Source organism: Cydia fagiglandana, chromosome 24 (assembly GCF_963556715.1).
Source record: "Cydia fagiglandana chromosome 24, ilCydFagi1.1, whole genome shotgun sequence".
Lineage (NCBI taxonomy): Eukaryota > Metazoa > Arthropoda > Insecta > Lepidoptera > Tortricidae > Cydia > Cydia fagiglandana.
In genome coordinates, this window is record NC_085955.1 from 11335545 (window position 1) to 11359789 (window position 24245).

Consider the following 24245-nt stretch of genomic DNA (forward strand, 5'->3'; position numbering starts at 1 on the left):
TTGGAGGAGTGATGCCAGCTCAAGTATGCGTGCTATAAAACACCAATGTCAGTGCGCACATCTAAACTCCTACAAACCTGGAATCCTGCAGTTCAGGAAACCAGAACACGAGAATCTCGAAAAACGACAAGAACAAGGCAGGCCACGGGTGACCCTCGCGCAGACAGCTTTCTCGCGCAAAGATTAGCAATCCAGCGCGGGAACGCTGCCTGCGTGATAGGCACCTTGCCAAGGGCGCAATATTTTGATAGGTATTTTAAATTTTTAGCTTTACTTTTTAGTAAAGTTGTAGTTAATTTTAGTTTTATATTCATTTTACACAATAAACGAGTTTCACTAAAAAGAACAAGACATTACACAAAACATACATACGATATTTAATAGTTATTTGTTTTACAAGGTGGCAAAGTTGTTGTTTAACCGCTCGTGCTAATATTGACACCAGAGCAAGCGAAAGATTCCAAAATTCGAAAACTGGAATCCTGAGCGTTGCGAGGGTTTCAATGCACAAGGGTTAAACAAAATTTGCCCCCGAGTGAAACACAAAATTTTTCACCACACCAACCCGAAGCAAATATTAAATGTAAAATATCAAACAAAATCAAATCCAAATGAATGTTATCAAATATTTTTCATCCAAAATCATCATTTAAAAGTCAATTCTACCAGCAAACATAAGAAAACATCTCAAAAATTGAACCAAAGAAACCGTACCCTAACCTTGCAAATGTAACTGACGTAACTATGGAATTATTTAGCTTCCGTTCAAGGCAAGGACGAAGTTATGCGAAATTTGCTCCTATAATGTAGGTACGAGTATGACCTTAAAAAACCGGTCAAGTGCGAGTCGGACTCGCGTACGAAGGGTTCCGTACCAGAATGCAAAAGAAAAAACAAAAAAAAAACGGTCACCCATCCAAGTACTGACCACTCCCGACGTTGCTTAACTTTGGTCAAAAATCACGTTTGTTGTATGGGAGCCCCATTTAAATCTTTATTTTATTCTGATTTTAGTATTTGTTGTTATAGCGGCAATAGAAATACATCATCTGTGAAAATTTCAACTGTCTAGCTATCACGGTTCGTGAGATACAGCCTGGTGACAGACAGACGGACGGACGGACAGCGAAGTCTTAGTAATAGGGTCCCGTTTTACCCTTTGGGTACGGAACCCTAAATAAATAAGCGCTTTTACAGCTAAGCGATATTTTCTCTCAAGACTTGCTTATAAGGGCGCTAAATTTCAAACTTTATTTTTTAAATAAGGTTCAGTTTCGAACACGCTCTAAATCGATATTTAAATTATGAATCATGGTCTCAATTCACGTTACTTTCAAGAGCTCGTATTACACGCGTTAATGTCATTATAAAAGCAACCTTATTACAAACTGTTAGGTCTCTTTTACATACTGGAAACGGTGGGTAGATGCGGTTTTTTGTAGCTAGGTTGTTTGATGGTGTTCTAGGATGGAAAAATTTAAGAGCCTTGGGTTTCCGTATAGAGTAATGATTTTATGACAGAGTGACTCAAAAGGCCAACATATCAATCAGGCCCTTATTTCACCACGTTGACAGGTGCGATAATTGTTGACATCACTGTTACTGACGTCACAGGCCTCCATAGGCTACGGTAACCGCTTACCGTTGAACGGGCGGTGTGCTTGTTTGCCACCAACGTTTTAATAAAAAAAACTCCATTATATCGCCAATAAACAAGTACTTATTTGGCGAAGCTAATGACAATAGCTAGCGTCTTTCGAGCGTCGGCGTCTGTCGGCGTCTGGTCAGCGCTATGGAAAATGACGTCGCTGCGCAGTTGCGTCGACGTTGCGTCGAGCAGCGGCCATGGAATTGTAGACGCCGACCATAGACTTAATAATATTTAAAGACGGTGTCTCAGCGAGCTGTCACTGTTGCCACTTTTGTTTAGTGTACGATTAACAATGAGGCCCACCTTGCTGTAGCCATGTCGATAAAGTTATATCGATAAACTATCGACATTTCTTGCAATTTTAATTTTACTTCAAAGGCTTAACGATACCTAAAATGACCAAAAACGCTTTTATTCTTTATTGTGGTTATCAGATCACAATTTTATAGTCACGCCCCAGCAGGGAACCAAGGGAAAGTTCAGATATTTAATTAAAATACATAAATACCTCCTAAAATAGGTGTTCCGCAATAATTGAATTATATTATTATATTATAATATATATATTCATTATCCATTAGCATTTCAATTATGTTTATGTTTAACGAAGATATTGAAGCTTCAATTAATCGCTATTTCGTTCCGCTGTGTAGCGTTTATCGATATATAACATGGTTAATATCGACTTTTTACATCCCTAAAAGAGCACACATATACGCTTTTACGCACACATACACAGCCTGGGCGCATCAAGAAAGGCAACACTTGATTTGAAGTTCACCTTGTCAACAGTATGGTTGTCCTTTTTTGACAAACGGCATTTTAAAAGAGCGAGGAGAGAGAAATGATACTAGTTGCTGCGTCGTGAAAGAGAACAGAAAACGTTGGGCCCTTGACGCCGACGCTCGAAAGACGCCAGATGTGGGGGGGCCCTTAGGGGTATTGGCTGTGCCAGTGGGGAGACACTCTTCCTTTCGGGCAAATTCGGCTCCGCTCGGCTCAGCATTACTCCGACCAATTATTAGGGGTGGTATTGCTTGAAGCCGAAAGGGATAGTGCCATACAGCTAACCAATTTGTATATGGGGCCCAATATAATCCACGACTCTTCTATTTCCGAACAGACTCTAAGGGCCCCCCCACATCTGGCGTCTTTCGAGCGTCGGCGTCTACAATTCTATGGCCGACGTCGTAGCAACGTCGACGCAGCGTCGACGCAACTGCGCAGCGACGTCATTTTCCATAGCGCTGGACCGACGCCGACAGACGCCGACGCTCGAAAGACGGCAGATGTGGGGGGGCCCTTATGCTCTAAGGCAGCGGTCGGTAACCTTTTAGCAGCCAAGGGCCACATAGTAGTTAACGGAATTGACGCGGGCCGCACTTTGGTAATATTTGAGACTTTAGCAAACATTGAAATAATTTTGTGAACTTAGTTTAAATGTAAATACTTTTTTAATGTATATTTGCATGTATACATGTATACTTATAGCAAATAAATTATATGACTATGACTATGACTATGACTATTGTCGTTTGTCAATATTACATACAAAATATACAGGGAGGCTCGCGGGGCGTAAGCGAGAGGTTCGCGGGCTTGTTGCCGACCGCTGCTCTAAGGTCTAAGCTACGGGGCTACCTTTTTTAAATGTCTACCTCTACCAAAAATGCCAAAAGATTTATATGAACACACTGGCATTAATAATGACACGCATTGACATTTAGGCAAGTCTGTCAAACATTAGCCTTCATCTAGAATAATTGTTTACAAGAATATTTCTACGTGTTTTCAAGTTTTACTTACGTTTTATTTTTTAATGGAAGTAAGTAAGAGCAGTGTTTAATTTGTTGTTAAGGCCCCAACCCGCATTGAGCCAGCGTGGGGAACTTCTTTACTCCTCGTCCACGGGTACGCCATCTGTCTCGAAGTGAGACTACAGAACACGGAATTATATATGGCATTTTTGGTCTCGGAGTAAATATCTATTTCTGGTCCTAAAATGAGGAAACCACGTGATCAATGTTGCAATTCATTGAAAAGCAGGGCTAAAGTAGGTGTTTATCTACCGTCAATGCTTCAACATTGCCTACTACTATTAGTAAGTAGCCTACTAAGCCAAACATTGCCTGGCTTGAAAAATCAGTGACTGTCTATCAAATAGCTGTGTATGTAGTATTTCTTTTAACGGTCACACTTGACTGTAGGGAACGTATTTACTACGTACTGTCGTACGATCTACATCTGTACCTGAGTATCTAAAGTATCTAAAAATACTTTTAGGTATATAATGTAATGTAAGGTAAGTACATAAAGATAGACAGTAGCAAAAAGATCTCTATCGATGTATTCTCAATACGAAGAAGTGTGTCTGCGACCTGCGACTAGTAACTGCATGGCCTCGAGTTTAGTGACTTTAGTGCGAGTTCCTAATATTCCTATATTCGGTATATTTGCCACTAGGGGCTGTCCATAACCCCCCCCCCCCCTATAATCATCCAAAAATCATGCTTCGAATGACCCCGTTTCCTCCTACGTCGTGCTACCGTCATCCGATATCCAGACGGGGGGGGGGGGGGGTCTGGATATCGGATTACCACCCCACTCCTAATTTAAAATGACGTAATTGAATAGCTCCCTAACACAAGTAACAAGTGTATTAACTCGCTAATCAATGCTCACTAACCAATGTGTATTAAAGACAAACAGGCTCCTATTCCTATGCGAATGAGATGCAGGCTGGATTTCCACCATAGATGTGTGAGGATGCATATAGTTCGTTTTTTAGCATTAGAAAGAAGGTAAGCGATCTTGACATGTCTTTTAATTGAAAAACGCTTTTTATAAATCGTACCTAGCACTGTGTACTTGTAGTTGGAAATGAGAATTTTCTGTTTACGATGAATCGTAAAATTTGGCAGTTTTAGTGCTAAATGGATTTCCAAGATCCTTACGCTACGTCTTACGTAGGCGAACAACGCGCGAACGCGGCGCGGCGCGGCGCGGCGAAAGCGGCCGCCGCCGCGCCGCGCCGCGCCGCGCCGCCTGACATTCGCGTGCAAATCGCGCCGCACCGCGTTCGCAACGAGATCGCTTACGTAAGACACTTCTATGGGCATCAAAGGATTGATTTCGCCGCGCCGCGCCGCGCCGCGTTCGCGCGTTGTTCGCCTACGTAAGACGTAGCGTTACTAAATTTCATCCATTTTTGTTAAGACAGTAAAAAGTTATCGACGAAAGTACGAAAATTCTCATGTATGGTATCGTTTCGCAGTACTCAGGCAGAATTACCGGTATTAACATTATTTGCCACAAATTGTAAGGCGTCACGGTAGACCTCGTCGGAGATGGCGGGACGAGCTTGACGCTTTTGACAAAGTCTGGTGGACTTCTGAGGATAGGGATTCGTGGAAGAATAAGAGGGAGGCCTTTGCCTAACAGTGGGACAGGGCTCATAATAATAACATGTGTTGCCCTTGAGCCATCCTAGATGTCGCTTTTTGTGGGAGCCCATCCTGTGAGGGCGAGTCACCGTCTGCCGGAAATAAAATTGCATACCGTTTTATTAGGCAGGTGTCCGGTTTTTTACCCAATAGCTCAGTAATTAGTCCATCGCTTTCACCCAATAACCTAGTTCATTTTAGATTCCATCAACTCTCAACAGCCCTTACACCCTGGCGGGTGCTGCCTCTGCGTGCGTCCCATGACACGGGTAAGGGCAGCACCCGCTCGGTGTACCACTTACATTTCATTAAAGTGTCAAAAGGGCCTCTACGTGTTGGCTTCGGCTCCGCGCACGCCTCCCAAAAGTCCGGAACACCATTGTTCCGTGATGGGAAAGACTTATTTAATTTTCTAGAATCAAAAGTCAACCCCCGATCAGTCTGATTCAGAAGAAGTCCAGACTCCGTCCAGCAGCAAAGTGTATCCAGTGCTAAGCTTCCTGAGCTGCGAGACGTACGACTTTAGCGTGGACAGCGTGCCCGATAGCCCGAGCCGAGATGCCAGTCAGTTCAGCGATGTTTACAGGCTGCCCAGCGGGTGGACTGGTAAATGGGCGATTCTCAGAGATGACCTTCGGTGCCTGACTTCGGTGCCAAATTTTTTTTTAAACTTATATGATATGCGACTTTATTTCCTAAAATCTACCCTTAATATAAAAAAATATTGGTAGTGGAGGCCTCCATTAGAACCTTATAGTTTTTAAGATATTTGAGATTTAAAAAACACCGAAATCATGTGCAGGCATTGAAATCAATTTACGTCACCGAATTCAATAATGCTTACACAAAAATCACATTACAATTTTATATCTCAATTATATTACATTTTAATCATATTTTTCATTCCTATTCGATGATACTTAAGCGATGTAACAAGGCTAATGATCTCGAAAGCTTACATAAATTCACTAGCTATAGACTTAAGATTTTAAAATAACCAAATTACGGCTTGTAAATTAACATGTCTAGAAGATATCCCACACTATATGACTGTCCAGATATAACAGGGTGATGTATGGTCCTGGAACGAGTTTCAGACATGTCGACCACAAATTCGCACATTATAATCAAATATTCATTGCATTATTATAGCCATAAAGGAGAAGATGTTTGTTTCACGAAATCCGACCGCACACGCATCAAAAAGAAACTTATGTTACCTGCACCCGATAAACAATACACTTTTGAGTGGTATTCAATGCTCAAAAAATATTTAGTGTACTTAACTACTTATAAAGCAATGTGATGCAATACGGAAAACAAGTATTTTTTAATAACAGAGTTTTAAATCGTGAACTCCACCAATTTAAAATTATAATATTTGAAGTGGTCGAGTAATGCTTGAAGATCTAATTACCAATGAATTATGATCTCCAGCACCCTCAAACACTTGAGCTAAATTGTGCCTCCTATATTTAGACATAAAGACATAAGACATTGAGGATTGTTAAAACATTTGCTATGTTCAATTTGTGTCTATGGCTATCCTTTAGAAATATCGATTAGTAGGTACGCTCAGTGCCTTTGAAGAGATCTCGACATTAGAATTTGCTCTGTCCCTTGGGTGCACCTTGCATAGTACTTACATACACAAGTTATTTTAAAAGAAGTGGGATCTAATTGACTACATTCATTTAACATGGCTGATACGTTTAAAGGTATCAAGGTGTAGGGCCTCAGGTGATACAGAGGACAATTAACATAATTTACTTAATTGGTTTGAAAAGAATGTCAAGACAGAGAAACAAACATTGGGTCTACACGTCTGGTTTAAAAAAAACTACTCATAGTAAACTAGTGATTTTGTGTATCTACTATGACTTAATTTACTTACAAACATAATTTTATGTTTATACAACGTATATTTCACTTTTTAGATGTGATAAATTAGTACAACAAACTAGTTAACAAAGCAGGATTTGAATTCAGTGATCACTTTTTTGATATCGGTGGTCAAAAAATCCACCGAAACCAAGGAAATCAACACCAGCGATATCAAATTTAATCGCTTTTTAACAATTACAGAAATAGCACGAATGATGCAGAGGAGATGTAATAATGATGGATTTACGTACTTCCGAGGATTTCTTAATCACTTGCATAACTATAATTGCACTAAAACTTTCGGAGTAAATTGCACCACCGATCTCAAAAAAACATAGGACCAAACCCACCGAAGGACGGAGAAACGTTTAAAAAATCACTTTATTCTACTGTGACTGTACCCCTATTTTATTCAACGGTTAAGGCACAACTAAATCATACTATGTTTGAGACACTGAGTTCCTGGTCTACAACTTTGAAGGAGTACCGACATGTTTTGCAAATTACACCGATATCAGTCACTAGCCCGGGACACATCGTAAATTTGGGTTTATTCAATGTGTTGAGCAGACACATTATTTTGATATAGAGAATAAGATTGGCTAACTAATACCTTATGCGTGAATACCCATAATAACTCGGATCTAATACTAGGTCAGGAAATGAATGCTCAAAAAACGTTGTAGAGGGAAATGCTAGGAACACAATTTTTGACTCCGTAACTTTGTTTGGACTAGTTAGGAGGTGAACATATCAAAAGTCCCCGGCTGTAGCCCCGGTGCTGGGGGGTAGAGGGGGGTAAGAAGGTCGAATTTTTCGGTTTTTCATTGATATCTTGGAAAATTTGCGTCTTAGCAACATGACTACTAAGACAAACCGAAAGCTGATAAAATTAGTTACAAGTTTTATCCAGTCAAGTTTTTCGATATCATGAATAGTTTTTGAGATACCCGCTCTTGAAAGTTTATTTAGGAATTTTAATTTTATCTTGATATCTACGTCAGTGAAGCTATTAGGCCATGTTTGGTATCATTTTCGTATAAATCGGGGGTGCTGAATTCATTTATGGTATCACATTGACACTATTCCGAAGTAAAACCAAAATTTAAAAAAATATATTTTTTTAAATCCCTCTTCACGCTTAAACTGCTGAACCAATTTCGTTGAAATTTGGTATAGAAATAGTTTCAGTCTCGACACAGGACATAGGATAGTTTTAATAACCAAAAGCATCTTTTGAGGGTGTGAAAAGTGGGGTGGAAGTTTGTATGGGGAGTCAATAACCGCTGAACCGGTTTAGATGAAATTTAGGATGGTATACATCTGTGATTTAGATGAAAATGATACCAAACATGACTTCAAACCTTACCTTAAGGTGGTTCGCTTTTCATACAAAATTCAATCAAATCTCATTAAGTAACTACACAGTATTAGTACACAAATATTTCCGCATTTATCTTCTTTCGAATATTCGTTTGCGCGAAATTAACAGGAAAACAATGTTTCATACAGAAATCATGCAAAAATCATAGTTAACTTTTCATCAATTTTACGTATGTGTGTGTCACAAATGTCGTGTACAGATACATTTGCGACGTTGCCATACCATTTCCGACGTTGCCGGGCTGACCACGGCTCGAATTTGGAGTGCCGTCATGTTTAGTGCAATTTTGTTGACACTGATATTTGACAGGTAGTTAATTGACCTAAGCGAGAAGTTCGTCAGCTTAGCTAAGAACTATCATGGCGTGTTATGCAAACAGTCGCTTTTTTGCTTGCAAACGGAAGTTTCCCGGTTCGATCCCCAGTCATTGTATGCTGGAACATAACTTTTTGTATTTTTGTTACACCTACATTTCGTATTGTTTTTTATTTTTATTTAATTTTTCTTATTATCATAAATCGATTATTAAGTATAGGCTACACGTATTCTTTAATTTTTACAAAGATAATTAGAAATTATACTCTTCCTAATCTCTCTGATTTTTACAATCAGGACATCCTCACTGCAATAAAAACCGGGCAAGTGCGAGTCGGATCCGCGCACGAAGGGTTCCGTGCCATAATGCAAAAAAAAAAAAAGCAAAAAAAAAAACGGTCACCCATCCAAGTACTGACCACTCCCGACGTTGCTTAACTTTGGTCAAAAATCACGTTTGTTGTATCACGGGAGCCCCATTCAAATCTTTATTTTATTCTGTTTTTAGTATTTGTTGTTATAGCGGCAACAGAAATACATCATCTGTGAAAATTTCAACTGTCTAGCTATTACGGTTCGTGAGATACAGCCTGGTGACAGACAGACGGACGGACGGACGGCCGGACAGCGAAGTCTTAGTAATAGGGTCCCGTTTTACCCTTTGGGTACGAAACCCTAAAAAGAAGTGTATAAAATTTCCTGTGGTTAAAAATAATGGATTTTGTCTATAAATGAAAAACACAATTATTACTATAGTTTGTTTTTTTTAGCATTAGAAATAAGGTAAACAATCTTGACGTGTCTTTTAATTGAAAAACACATTTTAAAAATAAGTTACGGCAAATATGTAACAATTATAAATCTAATACGATCATTTATATTCTTCTGCTTTCATAAGTAATCGTTTTTGATTTTGAAAAACCTGATAACACTGAGTATGTGGGGGAAGCGCTGCTGGCCTAGCGGAAAGCAATTCGGAGGTCGCGGGTTCTAACCCCGGCTCGTACCAATGATTTTTCGAACTTTTGTACGAAATAGCATTTGATACCTACCTATTTATACACCGATACCTATTTTTCGGTGAAAGAAAACAATGTGAGGAAACCGGACTAATCCAAATAAGTTTACTCTCTGGGTTGGAAGGTCAGGGCAGTCGCTTTCGTAAAAACTAGTGCGCATGCCAATTCTGGGATTAGTTGCCAAGCGGAGATTGAATATCTGGGAGACCGACCAAAGCTTACAAAACATAAAAACTCAAAAATGCGCGTTTTCTCATAGACCTAGCTAAGAGATCAAACCCCTTATAGCAAATTTCATCGAAATCGTTAGAGCCGTTTCTGATACCATCCAAATATATAAATAAATAATTATATATCTAATAATTGCTCGTTTAAAGGTAAGATAACACAAAGGAGAAACAAAAAGAAATTACCTACTCGCACCAGTCTTGAACCCCAATCCTCTTGCACGTATTTCCACGAACATACCGTTACGCTATTGCAACATACTTACGTTGTGTGAAATTGTCTACTACAAGGATCACGGAAACACTGTTTGCATGTGTGAGTAATAGTAGGAAAAAGCGTGACAGCAACACTCCGTCAAATTAAAAAGGTGGTTTTTGCACAATGAAGTATTCAATGTTTTATTTAATAGTTCAATATTTACTTAAAGAGTGCGCGAAACATACTTTTAAGTATACAAATACCAAGACCATTTCACAAAAAAATAAAATCTGAAATTTTGCAGAAGTGGTGCCATCTAGCGAGAGTTAAGTTTTGAGTAACCTAGGCGAACCACCTTAAGCAGTATTAACCTCAGGAATTCAGTTTCGTCGACGAAGTTGAACTCCCCCCGTACTCCATTTCACAACTTTAAAGGATGATTATTGAGATAAAAAGTATCTTATGTCCTGTCTTGGGACTCGAAATATCTGTATACCAAATTTCAATTAAATCGGTTGAGTGGTTTAAGCATGAAGCAGAATTGAAAAAAAAAGGTATTTGTTTAAAGTTTATATGTTTTTTCTTAGGAATGGTGTCAATGTGATACCAAAAATGAATTCAGCACCCCCGATTTATACGAAAATGATACCAAACACGACCTAGCAGCTTCACTAATGTAGATATCAAGATAAAATTGAAAGCCCTAAATAAACTTTCAAGAGCGGATATCTCAAAAACTATTCAAGATATCGAAAAACTTGACTGAATAAAACTTGTAATAATTTTTATAAGCTTTTGGTTTGTCTTAGTAGTCATGCCGCTAAGACGCCAAGTTTCCGAGATATAAGTGAAAAACCGAAAAATGTGACCTTCTTTCCCCCCTCCACCCCCCAGCACCGGGGCTACGGCCGGGGACTTTTGATATGTTCACCTCCTAACTATAGTTCGTTTTTTTTAGCATTAGAAAGAACTCCACAGAAGTAAGCGTACAGTTTCTATCAGCCTCTTTAATTCTTAATAATTATTGAATTATCTAATGTAGCACGGTCAATACATATAATTTACTTCAATTTATTACCGTTAAAAGTGCCGGATTTGGAACCACAAGCTTACTTCTGCGAAGTTCTTTCTAATGCTAAAAAAAACGAACTATAGTCCAAACAAAGTTACGTAGTCAAAAATTGTGTTCCTAGCATTTCCCTCTATAACTGCTTATTGCTTGGCCTATACCCCATCTTGAGTAATAATTTTTTGTTTCATAAAATCTGGGTGCGGGACACGCCCACCGAACATAATTTTCGGCATTTAAATTTATTTTTCTTGTATTATATAAATAATAAATAAATAATTTGATAATGTTCCAGACAGAATATAGGCTGAAGATCGTGCCTAAATTAATTCAGATTTATTGAACAGTAAATTCAATCATTTATTGCCCCGGACACGTAAAAATGGCCCTCCTGAGAAATGCCCAAATGCACTTTTCCTCTTTAACCCCTGTAAGTCCAGTGATCGGTAGAAAGTCACCTGTAATCAGGACCGTCTTAAGCTATGCTGGGGCCCTCGGGCACATAAGAATTTGGGGCCCCTTTTGGAAAGTAAAGAAAGCGAATTAAACTAACATTTTTCTAGTATGATCTTCTATTTATTATGGGTAACCACGTAATCCTGTTACTGTCTGTCCTTCGGGGCCTCTGAGGATGGGGGCCCTGGGCCCTGGGCACGGGCCCCGTGTGCCCTTCCACTTATGGTAAAGACGCTACGCGTTTTACAATCAAATAAAAAAAGGCTCACAAACACTCCTGCATGCTCGCCCGGCGCCCCGGCGGTCACCGGACGAGTGATGCTGGATAGGGTCTGGCCGAAGGTTCCGTTTCAGCCAAAACAATACCTTTAAGACGCCGAAATTGTATTTTAGGTAGTGTTCGGTTTTGGATTTAGTTTTAGAAGGCCGCGTAGCCAACATGTCATTCGCTTACGTTCCGTAGCTATTGAAATGCAACTGTCACTGTCGCACTAATATGGAAGAGCGATAGAGAGGCACAAAGCGTTTCGTTGTCGAAGCGATAGCGATTGTCACCTTGGCTAGGCCGGCAGGTTTCGCCATAAAAATGATGATTTTGACAAAAACACGATTTCTGTCGGACACTAATATCATCCTAAGTAGTTGGTAGATATTTTTTTAATTTATAATTACCTACTTTCCGCTTTAACTTTTATCATTCATTCCTTATGAAACATCAAAAGGATTTGTTACTATTTACGGATTTAAAAGATGTTTCTGTAAACTTGATTTCATGGCCGATGTTATAAAATATAAAGTTAATTGTTATTGGATAAATACGGCCAAACGACCAATCTGTGTCAATTTTAATAATATGATATATGATAGACCTGTAACCCCAATTGTCCATCCCATCCGTCATTTTATTCCAAAATTTGGTAACAAACCAAGATGTTTGGGCAATACAAATACTGACCATTTTTTTTTATTATTGCAGATGAAGAACAAGAATCTCCAGTACAACCTAACATTGTTGTAGTGCAAACACTAGAAGGCCAATCACTTTTTACCAGAGGTTGTGACAATGGTAATACAGACGTAAGCCAAACACAGGATACCAGACCAGTTTCGGCCGGAATCGTGGAATTAGTTAAAGATGCAAGTGGTAGGACGTTGCTAAAATCGACCGATCAGGGGTCAAAAATTGTCTTAAATAAAAGTAGAGTAGAAAATGTAGAAAGTACAACGGATCAAAGAGATATCAGAGAAATAGAAGACACATCTAATGAACGAAACGTAGAAAAAATAGATGATAAAACAAACGACATTTATTTAGGAGAAGAAGACACATCCAATCAAGTACATTTAGAAGAAGAAACCGTAATATATCAAAGAGACGTAGAAGACATAACAAATAAAAGCAATGAAGACGTAGACATCACAGCGAATGAAAAAAATGTAAGCAATTTTGAAAATACAAAGGACCAACTAGAACAGACTAGCTTTTCCAATGTTCTAAGTCAAACATTCGACATCGAAGAAGAAAGTCAATCGACTATTTATTCAACAATTAGTAACACAGAGGAAACGTCAACGATTAATGCATCTGACCCCGAAATGTCTGTTAGTGAATTTACAATAATTAATATTGTAGTTGAACTAAAATCACATGGTGATGCAAATGAGAATCTTCAAACGGCTACTAATAATCCGAATCCAGGTATCGATTCTCAAGAACAATTGGATCTCCCAGTTTTACCTGTTGCTATGAAGCTAGAAACTACTGGCAATAAACAATTGTTCTTGTATCAACAAAGCACAGCTAAAGGTTCTCTAACAAATAATAACTTTGAAGAATTACAGTTAGAAGATACACAACATCAAAGTATTTCTAAATATAACGATAAAGATAAAAAAATAACTGAAAATATATCAGAAAAATATAGTCTAACAGTGATGGAAGAAAAAACCGTACAACCTAATGTTAGAACAGCTGTCAATGCAACAGTTGAAGAAATAGAACAAATACAAGAAGTTATCCAGCATAACCAGTTATTTCCGGACATTATCGTAAAGAATATTGCAGGACAAGCAGTGGAACTAAAATCAAATTCAATAGAACAAACAATAAATACATCCAGACTTCCAAATACATCCAGAGATTCAGATATTTTAATAGCAGCAAACCCAATCATACAAAAAATAAATACAGAAGAGCTTGGCAAACTTCAGGAAACACAAGAAAACTGGAAACATGATGAAGGGTCACCAAAACAAATAATTAAAATAGTAACTTCAGCAGAATCAATGTCAAATTTAGAAAAGAATTCTGAGGTTATAACACATGAAAGTGTTACTGATAATGTCGATGTCGAAGCAAAATCGTCAGAATCAGTAGCAATTACAGACACTATTATAACTGAAGAAGAACTTTATGCACTACTAGTCCATAAAAGTGTGATAGAAGATAACTTACATAATATTCCTGAAGACAAGCTTATTGAAACAACGAAACACATTGACGAAGCCAATGTGAAGTCTTGTGAAACAATTGAGTCGGAAAATCCACAATATAAAACTCTTAACGATGAAGAGAAAATAGTCGCAATACAAATGAAGGTACTCCCAAAGCTTGTAAGCAATTTAAAATGCACAGAAACAACATTATGTAAGACTTTTGAAGAGATGAAATTGAGCGAGCAAATAAATCAAACCAGTTTTCATGTTATGAGCAATGTTCTTTCTAAAGCAGGAACGGAACAACCCGTCAAAGGAAAAGTTTCTCCTAACGGTCCCAGAATAGAAGAACGAGAAGAATCAATAATTGTAGCGCAACCAGCTTACACTAACATTTGCAAATCTCTAAAGATTATTCCTGATACATCAAAAGTAAACATTGAAAAGCACCATTCTCTTATAACGCTTAATGTCGAAAGTGACAGGCCAAGTCTGAATTGGAGTACTGTGGTTGTGCCCGTGAAGGGAGATCCGGTCGCAAAAAATCCTCCTCCTCAAGACTATGATCCGCGAGGTACGATGACATCGTCCATATTTGTAGATCAAAATCGCCAGCGCTTCGAACGCCTAATTGCTTTGAACACGATTTTGTCAGTGTCTTTGCATTTTGATGATATTTATGATTGTTTGGTACTTAGTATTATGGACCCCTACCTGACCAGGGGCCCATTTCTCAAAAGCTTGTAACTTGTAATACCAGTGGAAGTCCCTTTCTAACAAAAGGTGTCAAAAAGTGACATCCGCTTATGTATTACAAGTTACAAGCTTTTGTGAAACGGACCTCAGACAGTAAAAAATATTATCAAAATTTCAAAACACTGTCATAAATGTCTTTAAAGAAATTAGTAAAAAAAATCGCTTTTACATTTTAGAAAATAGAGCGGGTATAAGTCTTACAAACAAAACTACCCGCTCTATTTTCAGGTCAATGTGGGCAAGACCGGCAAAAAACTTTTGATGGAGAAAGCCGGCATAGTGCAAGAACTCCAGAATTTGTATATTACGTACGTACGTCGCTCAGACACAGCCAGAAAGAAAGAACCCGCTTCCTTCTGCTCTGCCCACTTTCTGTAAGTCGAGAGATGTGAACACCCCGTAAGAGCTAGAAACGATGAAAGAGTTCGTAGACGGTCATACCCGCATTGATCTTAAAAAAAATTAGCATCGAATACCATGCAGTATCAGAGATATTCGTAGATTAGGTATGTGTATAAGCTAATTTTGGCATGGCTGTAGGGAATGTTGTACAGTCAAGGAATTTAAATTCCGACCCATTTCGTACTTTGTCACAGTGACAACCGTATGAAGTCTCTAGCGGCTTTCATATTGATTGTCACTGTGACAAAGTACGAAATGGGTCGGAATTTAAATTCCTTGACTGTACATAAACAAGATAAACAATATATTTTTAAATATTGATCCTAGCGAAAAAGAGTACTGAATCTTTTTATAGGATATTATATGTAGATTACTCTTGTAATAGAACATCTCCACTCCCCGGTACTTTTAGTACCTTGTTTAATACACCAATCCCTACATATATCTATGCCAAAATTTGCTTAAGGAGTATCAAGGGCCTGACGAAATCAGTCGATATGTTCAGGAAAATAATTGGTCAATCTCATCTAGCACCCACACATACACAAATTAAATCACCAATTTGCATTCTACTATATAAATTGGCATTTTTGTGTCCGCACCTGCTGATGTGATCGGGAAATCAAATTGGTATTTGCGTCCGCACGGCCTGTTCGGTCGGAAAATTTCATCAGATTGGCGAAAAATTGTCTCGTCTGGATACAACTTTATACACGAATTATGTATTTCCCCTGTATTCCCTCCGTTTGGATGCCTAAAAAATTGATCGAAAATTAACTTTAATTCCAGGTTATTACCCACAACCAGGCTATCCACCTCAAGGTTACCCACCTCAAGGCTACCCACCACAAGGGGGCTATCCCCCCCAACCTGGGGTCGGGGACCCCTACCAGCCAGGCTACCCGCAAAACTACCCGCAGGCAGGGTACCCGGCTCCAGGCGCCTACCCGGCTCCACCCGGCTACCCCCCAGGTCCCCAAGCTTACCCACCTCAAGGTAAACAAAATTTTATCACGCAGATATGTCTGCAAACAAGAAGAAACGAGAGTATTCACTATACTATATTTTGCCTTTAGTTAAAAAAAAATGTACTAGCCCCCGCACTACCATTCTGGTATTAGTGCGGGGGCTATAGTTCGTTTTTTTTAGCATTAGAAATAAGGTAAACAATCTTGATGTGTCTTTTAAATGAAAAATACATTTTAAAAATAAGTTATGGCAAATATGTAACAATTATGAATCTAATACGATCATTTATATTCTTCTGCTTTCATAAGTAATAGTTTTTGACTTTTTAAAAGCGTTTTTCAATTAAAAGACATGTCTAGATCGCTCACCTTCTTGCAAGTTCTTTCTAATGCTAAAAAAAATGAACTATAGTACAATTATTGTTACTAAAGCCAGATCCAGACGGGTGTAACGTGTAATGTAAGATTACGTGTATTTAGTGTAGGTAATATGTATTAGCGTCAACCTGTGGACCCGCGCTAAGAACCGACAGGCGATGGATCCGGCACGAGTGTTAGGTACCTACATGTATGTAGGCTTTACAGTAAAATAACCATCAGCGTTTACTTTTTTATTTTTAAAATTCAACTACACACTTAAAATTCAAACTCAAAAATATGATATCCGCGGTCCCGCGCATGCATTTCGCTCACGCTCAGCTCAAGGCCTATTTACCTACATGGCGAGAACTCAGTTTCATTACATTGCGGTATTAGATTGGTCGGCTGAATTGGATGTAACCAATAGTCCTCAATTAAACTACAATCACATACGAGTTCGCGCACCGTCTAAATCAGTCTACAATTTCATGTAGCTCATCCAGAGTTATTTTTGCAGCAATTTTTAGTAAGTGGCGTAAATGTTGCCGTTGTCGCCGTCGAGGCTCCATCGCTACTTCACTCGGACTGTCATACTATTTCGCCCTACATTTGAATTCCACTGTCCTCCCAAACTGTTCTGTCCTACTCTTCTGCCCCACTGCTCTGCCCTCGTCTGAAACGGGCATTATGCTCACTGGGCTTTGAGCGTCTTTGTGTGGTCCTCTACACGATTCGCGCACAAGTGTGGAGGGGGCTTTAGGCTAGGGCTTTGAGCGTCGTTGTAGACCTGTTGCTTATTTTCAGGGCAGCAGAACGCGACGTCGCCAGTCGCAGGCGGCTGCCTGGCGGGCTGTCTGGGCTGCCTGGCCGCGACCATATGCTCTTGCTGCGCCACTTGTCTACTCGGACTTTGCGCTGGCGGCGGCGGCGGCGGCGGGGGGTACGGGGGCGGACATCCGGGGGATCCCGGCTATAATGCGCCGGGGACGATGCCAGGTATGATACTGTCTCCCACAGACAAAACATCCTCTAAACTGAGTATAGTCGCGCTACCCCCGCTGCCACGCATACGGTAACTTTACTCCATGTTCGAGTCGAAAGTGTGTTTGTGTGACGTCCGTGAACTCGTTCGTCGTTTGAACGGACCAATCACGGCACGGGACTTCGCTCACCTCGTCCCGCGCACCCCCGCATTTTTGGCAGCATCGGTTGCATGAAATAATTGCTCTAAACTCCGTCTAGAGGATTCCTAGTCTATGCTGTCTCCTAATGACTCCTCTACACGATGGGCCAACGCCGGCCACTCCAAGGGACGCAGCCATGCGGTAGAATGAGATAGCAATATCACTTTTGCTCTCTAACGCATAATTGCATCCCTGGGAGTGGCCGATGTTGGCCCATCGTGTAGAGGAGCCATAAAAGAACTGCATGCAAAAGAAATGTACAGAGCAGACACGCCATAGTACGATTTACATCATTCATATTGCACATGGGTAAATTTTCGTGAATTCAGAAAGAATCCTATTAGGCCTCATTCGCACGAGCGCTGTTTCAACACAAATGCATATATGTGATGTGTTTATTCCCACGATGGCGGTGGCGCTTTTTAACAAGATTTTATTAGGTCGACCTGTTGTAACTATGTAATGGAATCTAAGGTACCTAACTAATTTAACCATCTTCCAAGGATCGTCGTCATGAAAATTGGCAGCTGTATGTAGGTGATGACAATACAATAATTAATATGGTACTGTCGAACTGATCTGATGATGGAGACAGGAGGTGGCCATAGGAACTCTGTGATGAAACAACGCAACCTAATTGTGTTAGGGGTTTTTAGAATTGTCTCGATGAGTATTAGTTGTCTATCGTAAGAAAAGTATACAGTAAGCGATGAAAGCTTGTACCATAAATGAAATTTTTGCCAAAAACTTATTATCAAGCGTTGTTCAATTATCGACTTTAAGCCTTGGTCGTTAAATCGTATTTAGAGTGCGGATAGTGCGAATGGGGCCTAAATATTACTGAGAACATCCGTCCTGCCACCGGGCCTTGCGTTCGAAGCCGACGTCAGGCGTGGCTCACTCCGCGATTTCGTCGCTTTGCAACAGGTAACTACTAGAACAGGTTCTACATCCGTTCCGCACCAATTTTGGTGGCTAGCCATACGCCGCGCGTGGCGCTGTCGCCACCTGGCGGCCATGTCTGTCCTGATCGTAACAGATGCGTTTTGATTTTGATAGAGAGTAAGTCCTCTGTACCTACTACTATTATTTATTCTGTGCCGACGTTGATTCCGACCCCTGGCCGCGTAGCCAAAATGCCAATCGCTCACGCTCCGTAGCGATCGAAACGCAACTGTCACTGTCGCACTTATATAGAAGAGTGATAAAGACACACAAAGCGTTTCGTTGTCGAAGCGATAGCGATTGTAACCTTGGCTAGGCCGGCTGGTGCGATAACTCTTGCAAGGGTCGTTTTCAGTTTCACGAAATATAAGAATATCGTTACCTAACAACATTTGCCATTGAACTATTTTTTTACATATCAAGCCCCCTCCAGACTATGCGCGTGAATCGCGGGCGAAGCCGCAAACGCGTGTGTGGAGTCGATTTCGCTGTCTGCGAAAATCGACGCCACACTCGCGTTCGCGGCTTCGCCCGCGATTCACGCGCATAGTCTGGAGGGGGCTTAACAACAATAACAACATTTGCCATTGAACTATTTTTTTACATATCAAATGTTGTTAACGATATTCTTAAGGATCCAGTACACAGTGGTCAAGGATGGTCCATGCCAAGCCATGCTTTGCAATGTGCAACAGTAGGCTTATATCACGTAGACGCTCACATAATTGTGCATCAAAAAAAAAACCGGGCAAGTGCGAGTCGGACTCGCGCACGAAGGGTTCCGTACCAGAATGAAAAAAAAAAACGAAAAAAAAAGCAAAAAAAACCGGGCAAGTGCGAGTCGGACTCGCGCACGAAGGGTTCCGTACCATAATGCAAAAAAGAAACAAAAAAAAAAGCAAAAAAAAAACGGTCACCCATCCAAGTACTGACCACTCCCGACGTTGCTTAACTTTGGTCAAAAATCACGTTTGTTGTATGGGAGCCCCATTTAAATCTTTATTTTATTCTGTTTTTAGTATTTGTTGTTATAGCGGCAACAGAAATACATCATCTGTGAAAATTTCAACTGTCTAGCTATCACGGTTCGTGAGCTACAGCCTGGTGACAGACGGACGGACGGACGGACGGACGGACGGACGGACAGCGAAGTCTTAGTAATAGGGTCCCGTTTTACCCTTTGGGTACGGAACCCTAAAAAACGGTCACCCATCCAAGTACTGACCGCTCCCGACGTTGCTTAACTTTGGTCAAAAATCACGTTTGTTGTATGGGAGCCCCATTTAAATCTTTATTTTATTCTGTTTTTAGTATTTGTTGTTATAGCGGCAACAGAAATACATCATCTGTGAAAATTTCAATTGTCTAGCTATCACGGTTCGTGAGATACAGCCTGGTGACAGACGGACGGACGGACGGACGGACGGACGGACGGACAGCGAAGTCTTAGTAATAGGGTCCCGTTTTACCCTTTGGGTACGGAACCCTAAAAACAAAAAACAAAAATCAAAATTGCAGGCTCTGATTGATATAAACCTATAAACTGAAAAGTCTCTTCATTGCTCCACGATAATGACATTTTATCATCGGGCTATCAACATTTAATAAAGCGGTCAAAAATTCAAGAAATGAATGAAAGATTCCTTTGAAGTGTGCCAAAAAACCGACAACTCCCCGATCACCACGGCTGACAACTGACGGCAGTCGTCCGCCAATTGCATACAATACAATACAATACAATACTCTTTATTGCACACCTCACATACACGTAGTTTACAATAAATGGACAATAACATAAACAAACCATACCATGCATACCATAGCCCCCTGTACACAATGGCCAGGGCGTGGCACGACCCATCCTTTACCACTGTGTACTGGGGCCTTTATATCGATATTTACGCGTATTCCGCCCAATATGCGACTAAAGGCCCCAGTACACAATGGGCCATTGGCGGCCACTTCAAGGGACGCAGCCATGCGGTAGAATGAGATAGCAATATCACTTGCTCCCTCTAACGCATAAATGCGTCCCTTGGAATGGCCGGCGATGGCCCATTGTGTACTGGGGCCTTAAGCTCTTTAAAATCGGCCAAGTTTCATCCAAATCTTATGGCAAATAAATCGTTTACAATAGAAAACTTAGCCCACATCAATCTTTTGAAAAACTAGATACTGTTCTAATATCATCAGTCAAGCTCGAGCAAGTCGAGCATGATGACGTATTATCCGAAATGTAATATCAATTGCAGACAGTGCTAAATGTAATGATATAACGTAACATCCCTATATTTATATTATCATAATTATTTAATTACACAAACGGGCCTACCGTGATATAATTTCATTGTTTTTACCTTAAATTCTGACGTTTCAGCTGAGTTGCACCAGCTGTGGTCACGGAAAGACTCAAGAGTCAAGCTGTGGTGCAACACAGCTGAAACGTAGGAATTTAAGGGGCTCCCCCACGCCAATGACCTTCGATCTGAATCCCTTAGTTTTCTTATATTTTTTGTAGCTTATCATATTAACAGCAACGGCTTTAAGTAATATAGTATCCCATATTTACTTTAAAGTTCATTGTCTTCGAGATATTTGGCATCAAAGTTGAACAAATTTAGGCTAAAAAACTGGTTTTCTGGCCATAACTTTTGTGTTAATCAGTTTAAAATTAAAACCTTGGACACGATTTTCGACGCTTCAAAGACGAACCTAAATATGTAGATTTCGTACATGTAAGATCCTTTACTGCAAACTAGATACGAAAAAAGTGTTTTTTTGGACAATGTTTAAAAAATTCATAAAAAAATAAGTATTTATTTTTTTCAAAATCCGGTGGACAAAACCGGAGATAAAAGATTGAAGAACCGATAACCGTTTGTTTTATAATTCTATCTGTAGTGCAAAAAAAGGAGATACGATTCAAAACTTGTCAAAAATCGATGAAAACCTCGGGTAGCCCCTTAAGGTAAAAACAGTGAAATTATATCACGGTAGGCCCGTTTGTGTAAAATATTAAATATGTGTACAAAACTACAAAACGCGAGAGTTTAAAAAGTGTTATATCAAATTATCATATTGATGTTCAGGAGCACCAGGCCCCGGATTGGGTGGAACAGGAGTGCCAGGAACTGGGACACCGATGGATCAACCGTGGCAAGGAACGGGGGCGGCCGCGCCAGGAGTGCCAGCAACTGGGACACCGATGGACCAACCGTGGCAAAACACGGGGACGGCCGCCTCCCCACCAGGGGCTGTTTCGCCGATGGACCAACCGTGGCACACACCGCAGCAAACACCGGATCAGAGCCATTACGGTATATACTCGTATTTCTACATAACATAAATACAAGATTGACATAGAATAGACTACCAGTAGGCTGTGTGAGTTGTAGACCTCGCGCAAAGCTGAAAAGGGTCAAACAGGAAACTGTTGTTACGTCTTTCCTGTAGACATACACAAGAGTTAAGGGCTAAAAAGGTTAAAATGTACAGTTCGCGCGAACACACTAGTTTTCTCTCCTGTGGGCAATAGTTAACAGCTTGTGGGCATGTAAGTAAGGTTTTATCATAGTACTCTAAATAAAAGGAGGACCTTTTCACGTGGATAAGGTTAAATAAGACAATTAACCTTTATAGATCTTAACTCTTGTGTAGGGTAACAGCACCAGTGGCCAGCCAGGGACCAGTGGTCAGCCTTTTGAGTCGTTTATTGGTCATAAATATCTGGTATATTCGTTTAAACAAATCGCGAGTACTCAAATAGGAGCTTTGATTCCTTATTGGTTAATACGTCACACGACAGGTGCGGCGAGGGAACGGGGGGAAGGAATATACTCGTTCATACAGGTGCTGTTTGTCGACGAGTGCAAAAGTGTCATGTCCGCCATATTTTTTACTGCACGTGGTGTTCTCTTAACAGGCAAGAAAAACTATGTTTTAATGTTATAAGTTATTATTTTTGTTAATGATTGGTTTGTTTATTAGTTTATCTATTAAATTGGATCATCTTTTGATGAAAATATCAATATTTCACTTATAAATTGAGGGGGCTGGCCACTGGATAACACTTTTTTCCAAAGAATCCAGTGTTCAGCCCCCCACGGCTGACCTTTGGGTTATTCGTTTATTTTATTATTTTCGAGCCAATGCGACCGTTAGGACCGTTAAATTTACATTTTCAAATTTAGTTAGGCATGCCCTAGTCAATTTTAAGTAAAATCCAGTAGTCAGCCGCATTTGAAATTACGTTATAATGCGGCTGACCACTGGAACTTCTTCACTCCACTTCGCGGATCCAATACTCAGCCATTGACGTTGCTTGGTACGTCGCCGCCAAAAATATGTCCACATTTTTAAACCCTATCTCATTGAAATAAGGTTCAAAAGTGTATACATGTTTATGACGTTAACTATACATAACTATCATTTTGCTTTTTAGGTATATGACTTTGTTTATTAATCATAATTAGATCTGCATATAATCGTTTCATTATTTTTTACCGAATAGGTACCTTCTTCTTCCTCGCGTTATCCCGGCATTTTTGCCACGGCTCATGGGAGCCTGGGGTCCGCTTGACAAATTTTTTAGATATAAGAATTGTATGTAGGTACTTATATATAAGAAAAAATAATGATAATCATATTGTTGGTTATGATATAAATATAAGTGATTTTGATCAAATTATTATGAATATTATAAAGGCTGAGTACTGGGTACACAGAGGCTGCTTACTGGATTTTGGAGGCTGACTACTGGAGAAAAGTGCCACTTTTTGTTTTAACTTAATTATAGATATTATTAAGAGGATTGTTATTTTTTTAAATATTTTGTTTTAAAATTATGATAAACAATTGATCTAACTATGTCATTTGTTTAATTATCCGACTAATCCTGTAGAAATGCCGAACGTTCAAATTTAAAAAAGTCGTTATAAGGCTGACTACTGGTGCCTTTACCCTATGTCTACAGGAAAGACGTAACACAGTTTTCTGTTTGACCCAAAAATGTTAAAATCATTCTGAAAATATACTTCTGAGATGTGTGAGCTTATAAAAAAATAATCGGGAGCCTTGAATCTAGGTACAGTCACCAGCAATAATATGTTACACAGCGAAGGCCGCAAAAATATGTGACGCGCTCTTATTGCGCTACAAATAAGATCGTGTCAGATAATTTTGCGGCCTTCGCTGCGTAACATATTATTGCTGGTGACTGTACATCTTACACAACACTGAAACAACTTTTCTTTGTTTGCTGCGGGATAGTTTGCAAAATCTAGCAGCGATTTTTTTTTCAATAGCGCCTTTTTCTATTGACAAAGTTAGCTTGCCAAACTATAAGTACTGGTACCAGTATCACAGAATAAATAATAGTACTACCGTACAGAAAGGAAACTTCCTACAAAACCGAAGTTTGACAGCGGTTCAGGGTCGAATCATGCTATCCCTTTTTAATACATAGCACTATCCCTTTCGGCTATTTAGGGCAGTCAAAATTCAAGTGATTATCTTATCTGTGGTCGTGCACGCAAAAGGAAGTCAAGT

The 24245-nt window shown here is 39.8% G+C and overlaps 1 protein-coding gene across 1 annotated transcript; it reads left to right on the forward strand.

Annotated features, from left to right (window-relative positions):
* The first annotated feature begins 25 nt into the window (after window positions 1–25).
* LOC134676561 (uncharacterized) lies at window positions 26–22044 on the forward strand. Its single transcript, XM_063534952.1, has 6 exons — window positions 26–148; window positions 5511–5700; window positions 12624–14657; window positions 16049–16237; window positions 17374–17565; window positions 21788–22044. The coding sequence occupies exons 1-6, from the start codon at window positions 26–28 to the stop codon at window positions 22042–22044; spliced, it is 2985 nt and encodes a 994-aa protein (XP_063391022.1).
* Window positions 22045–24245: the final 2201 nt, after the last annotated feature.

Coding starts and splice junctions, on each gene's coding strand:
- LOC134676561 (XM_063534952.1), top strand. CDS start 26: ATGCGTGCTATAAAACACCAATGTCAGTGCGCACATCTAAACTCCTAC. Junction 14,658..16,048: donor TCAAGACTATGATCCGCGAG/GTACGATGACAT, acceptor ACCCACAACCAG/GCTATCCACCTCAAGGTTAC. Junction 16,238..17,373: donor CCAAGCTTACCCACCTCAAG/GTAAACAAAATT, acceptor GCTTATTTTCAG/GGCAGCAGAACGCGACGTCG.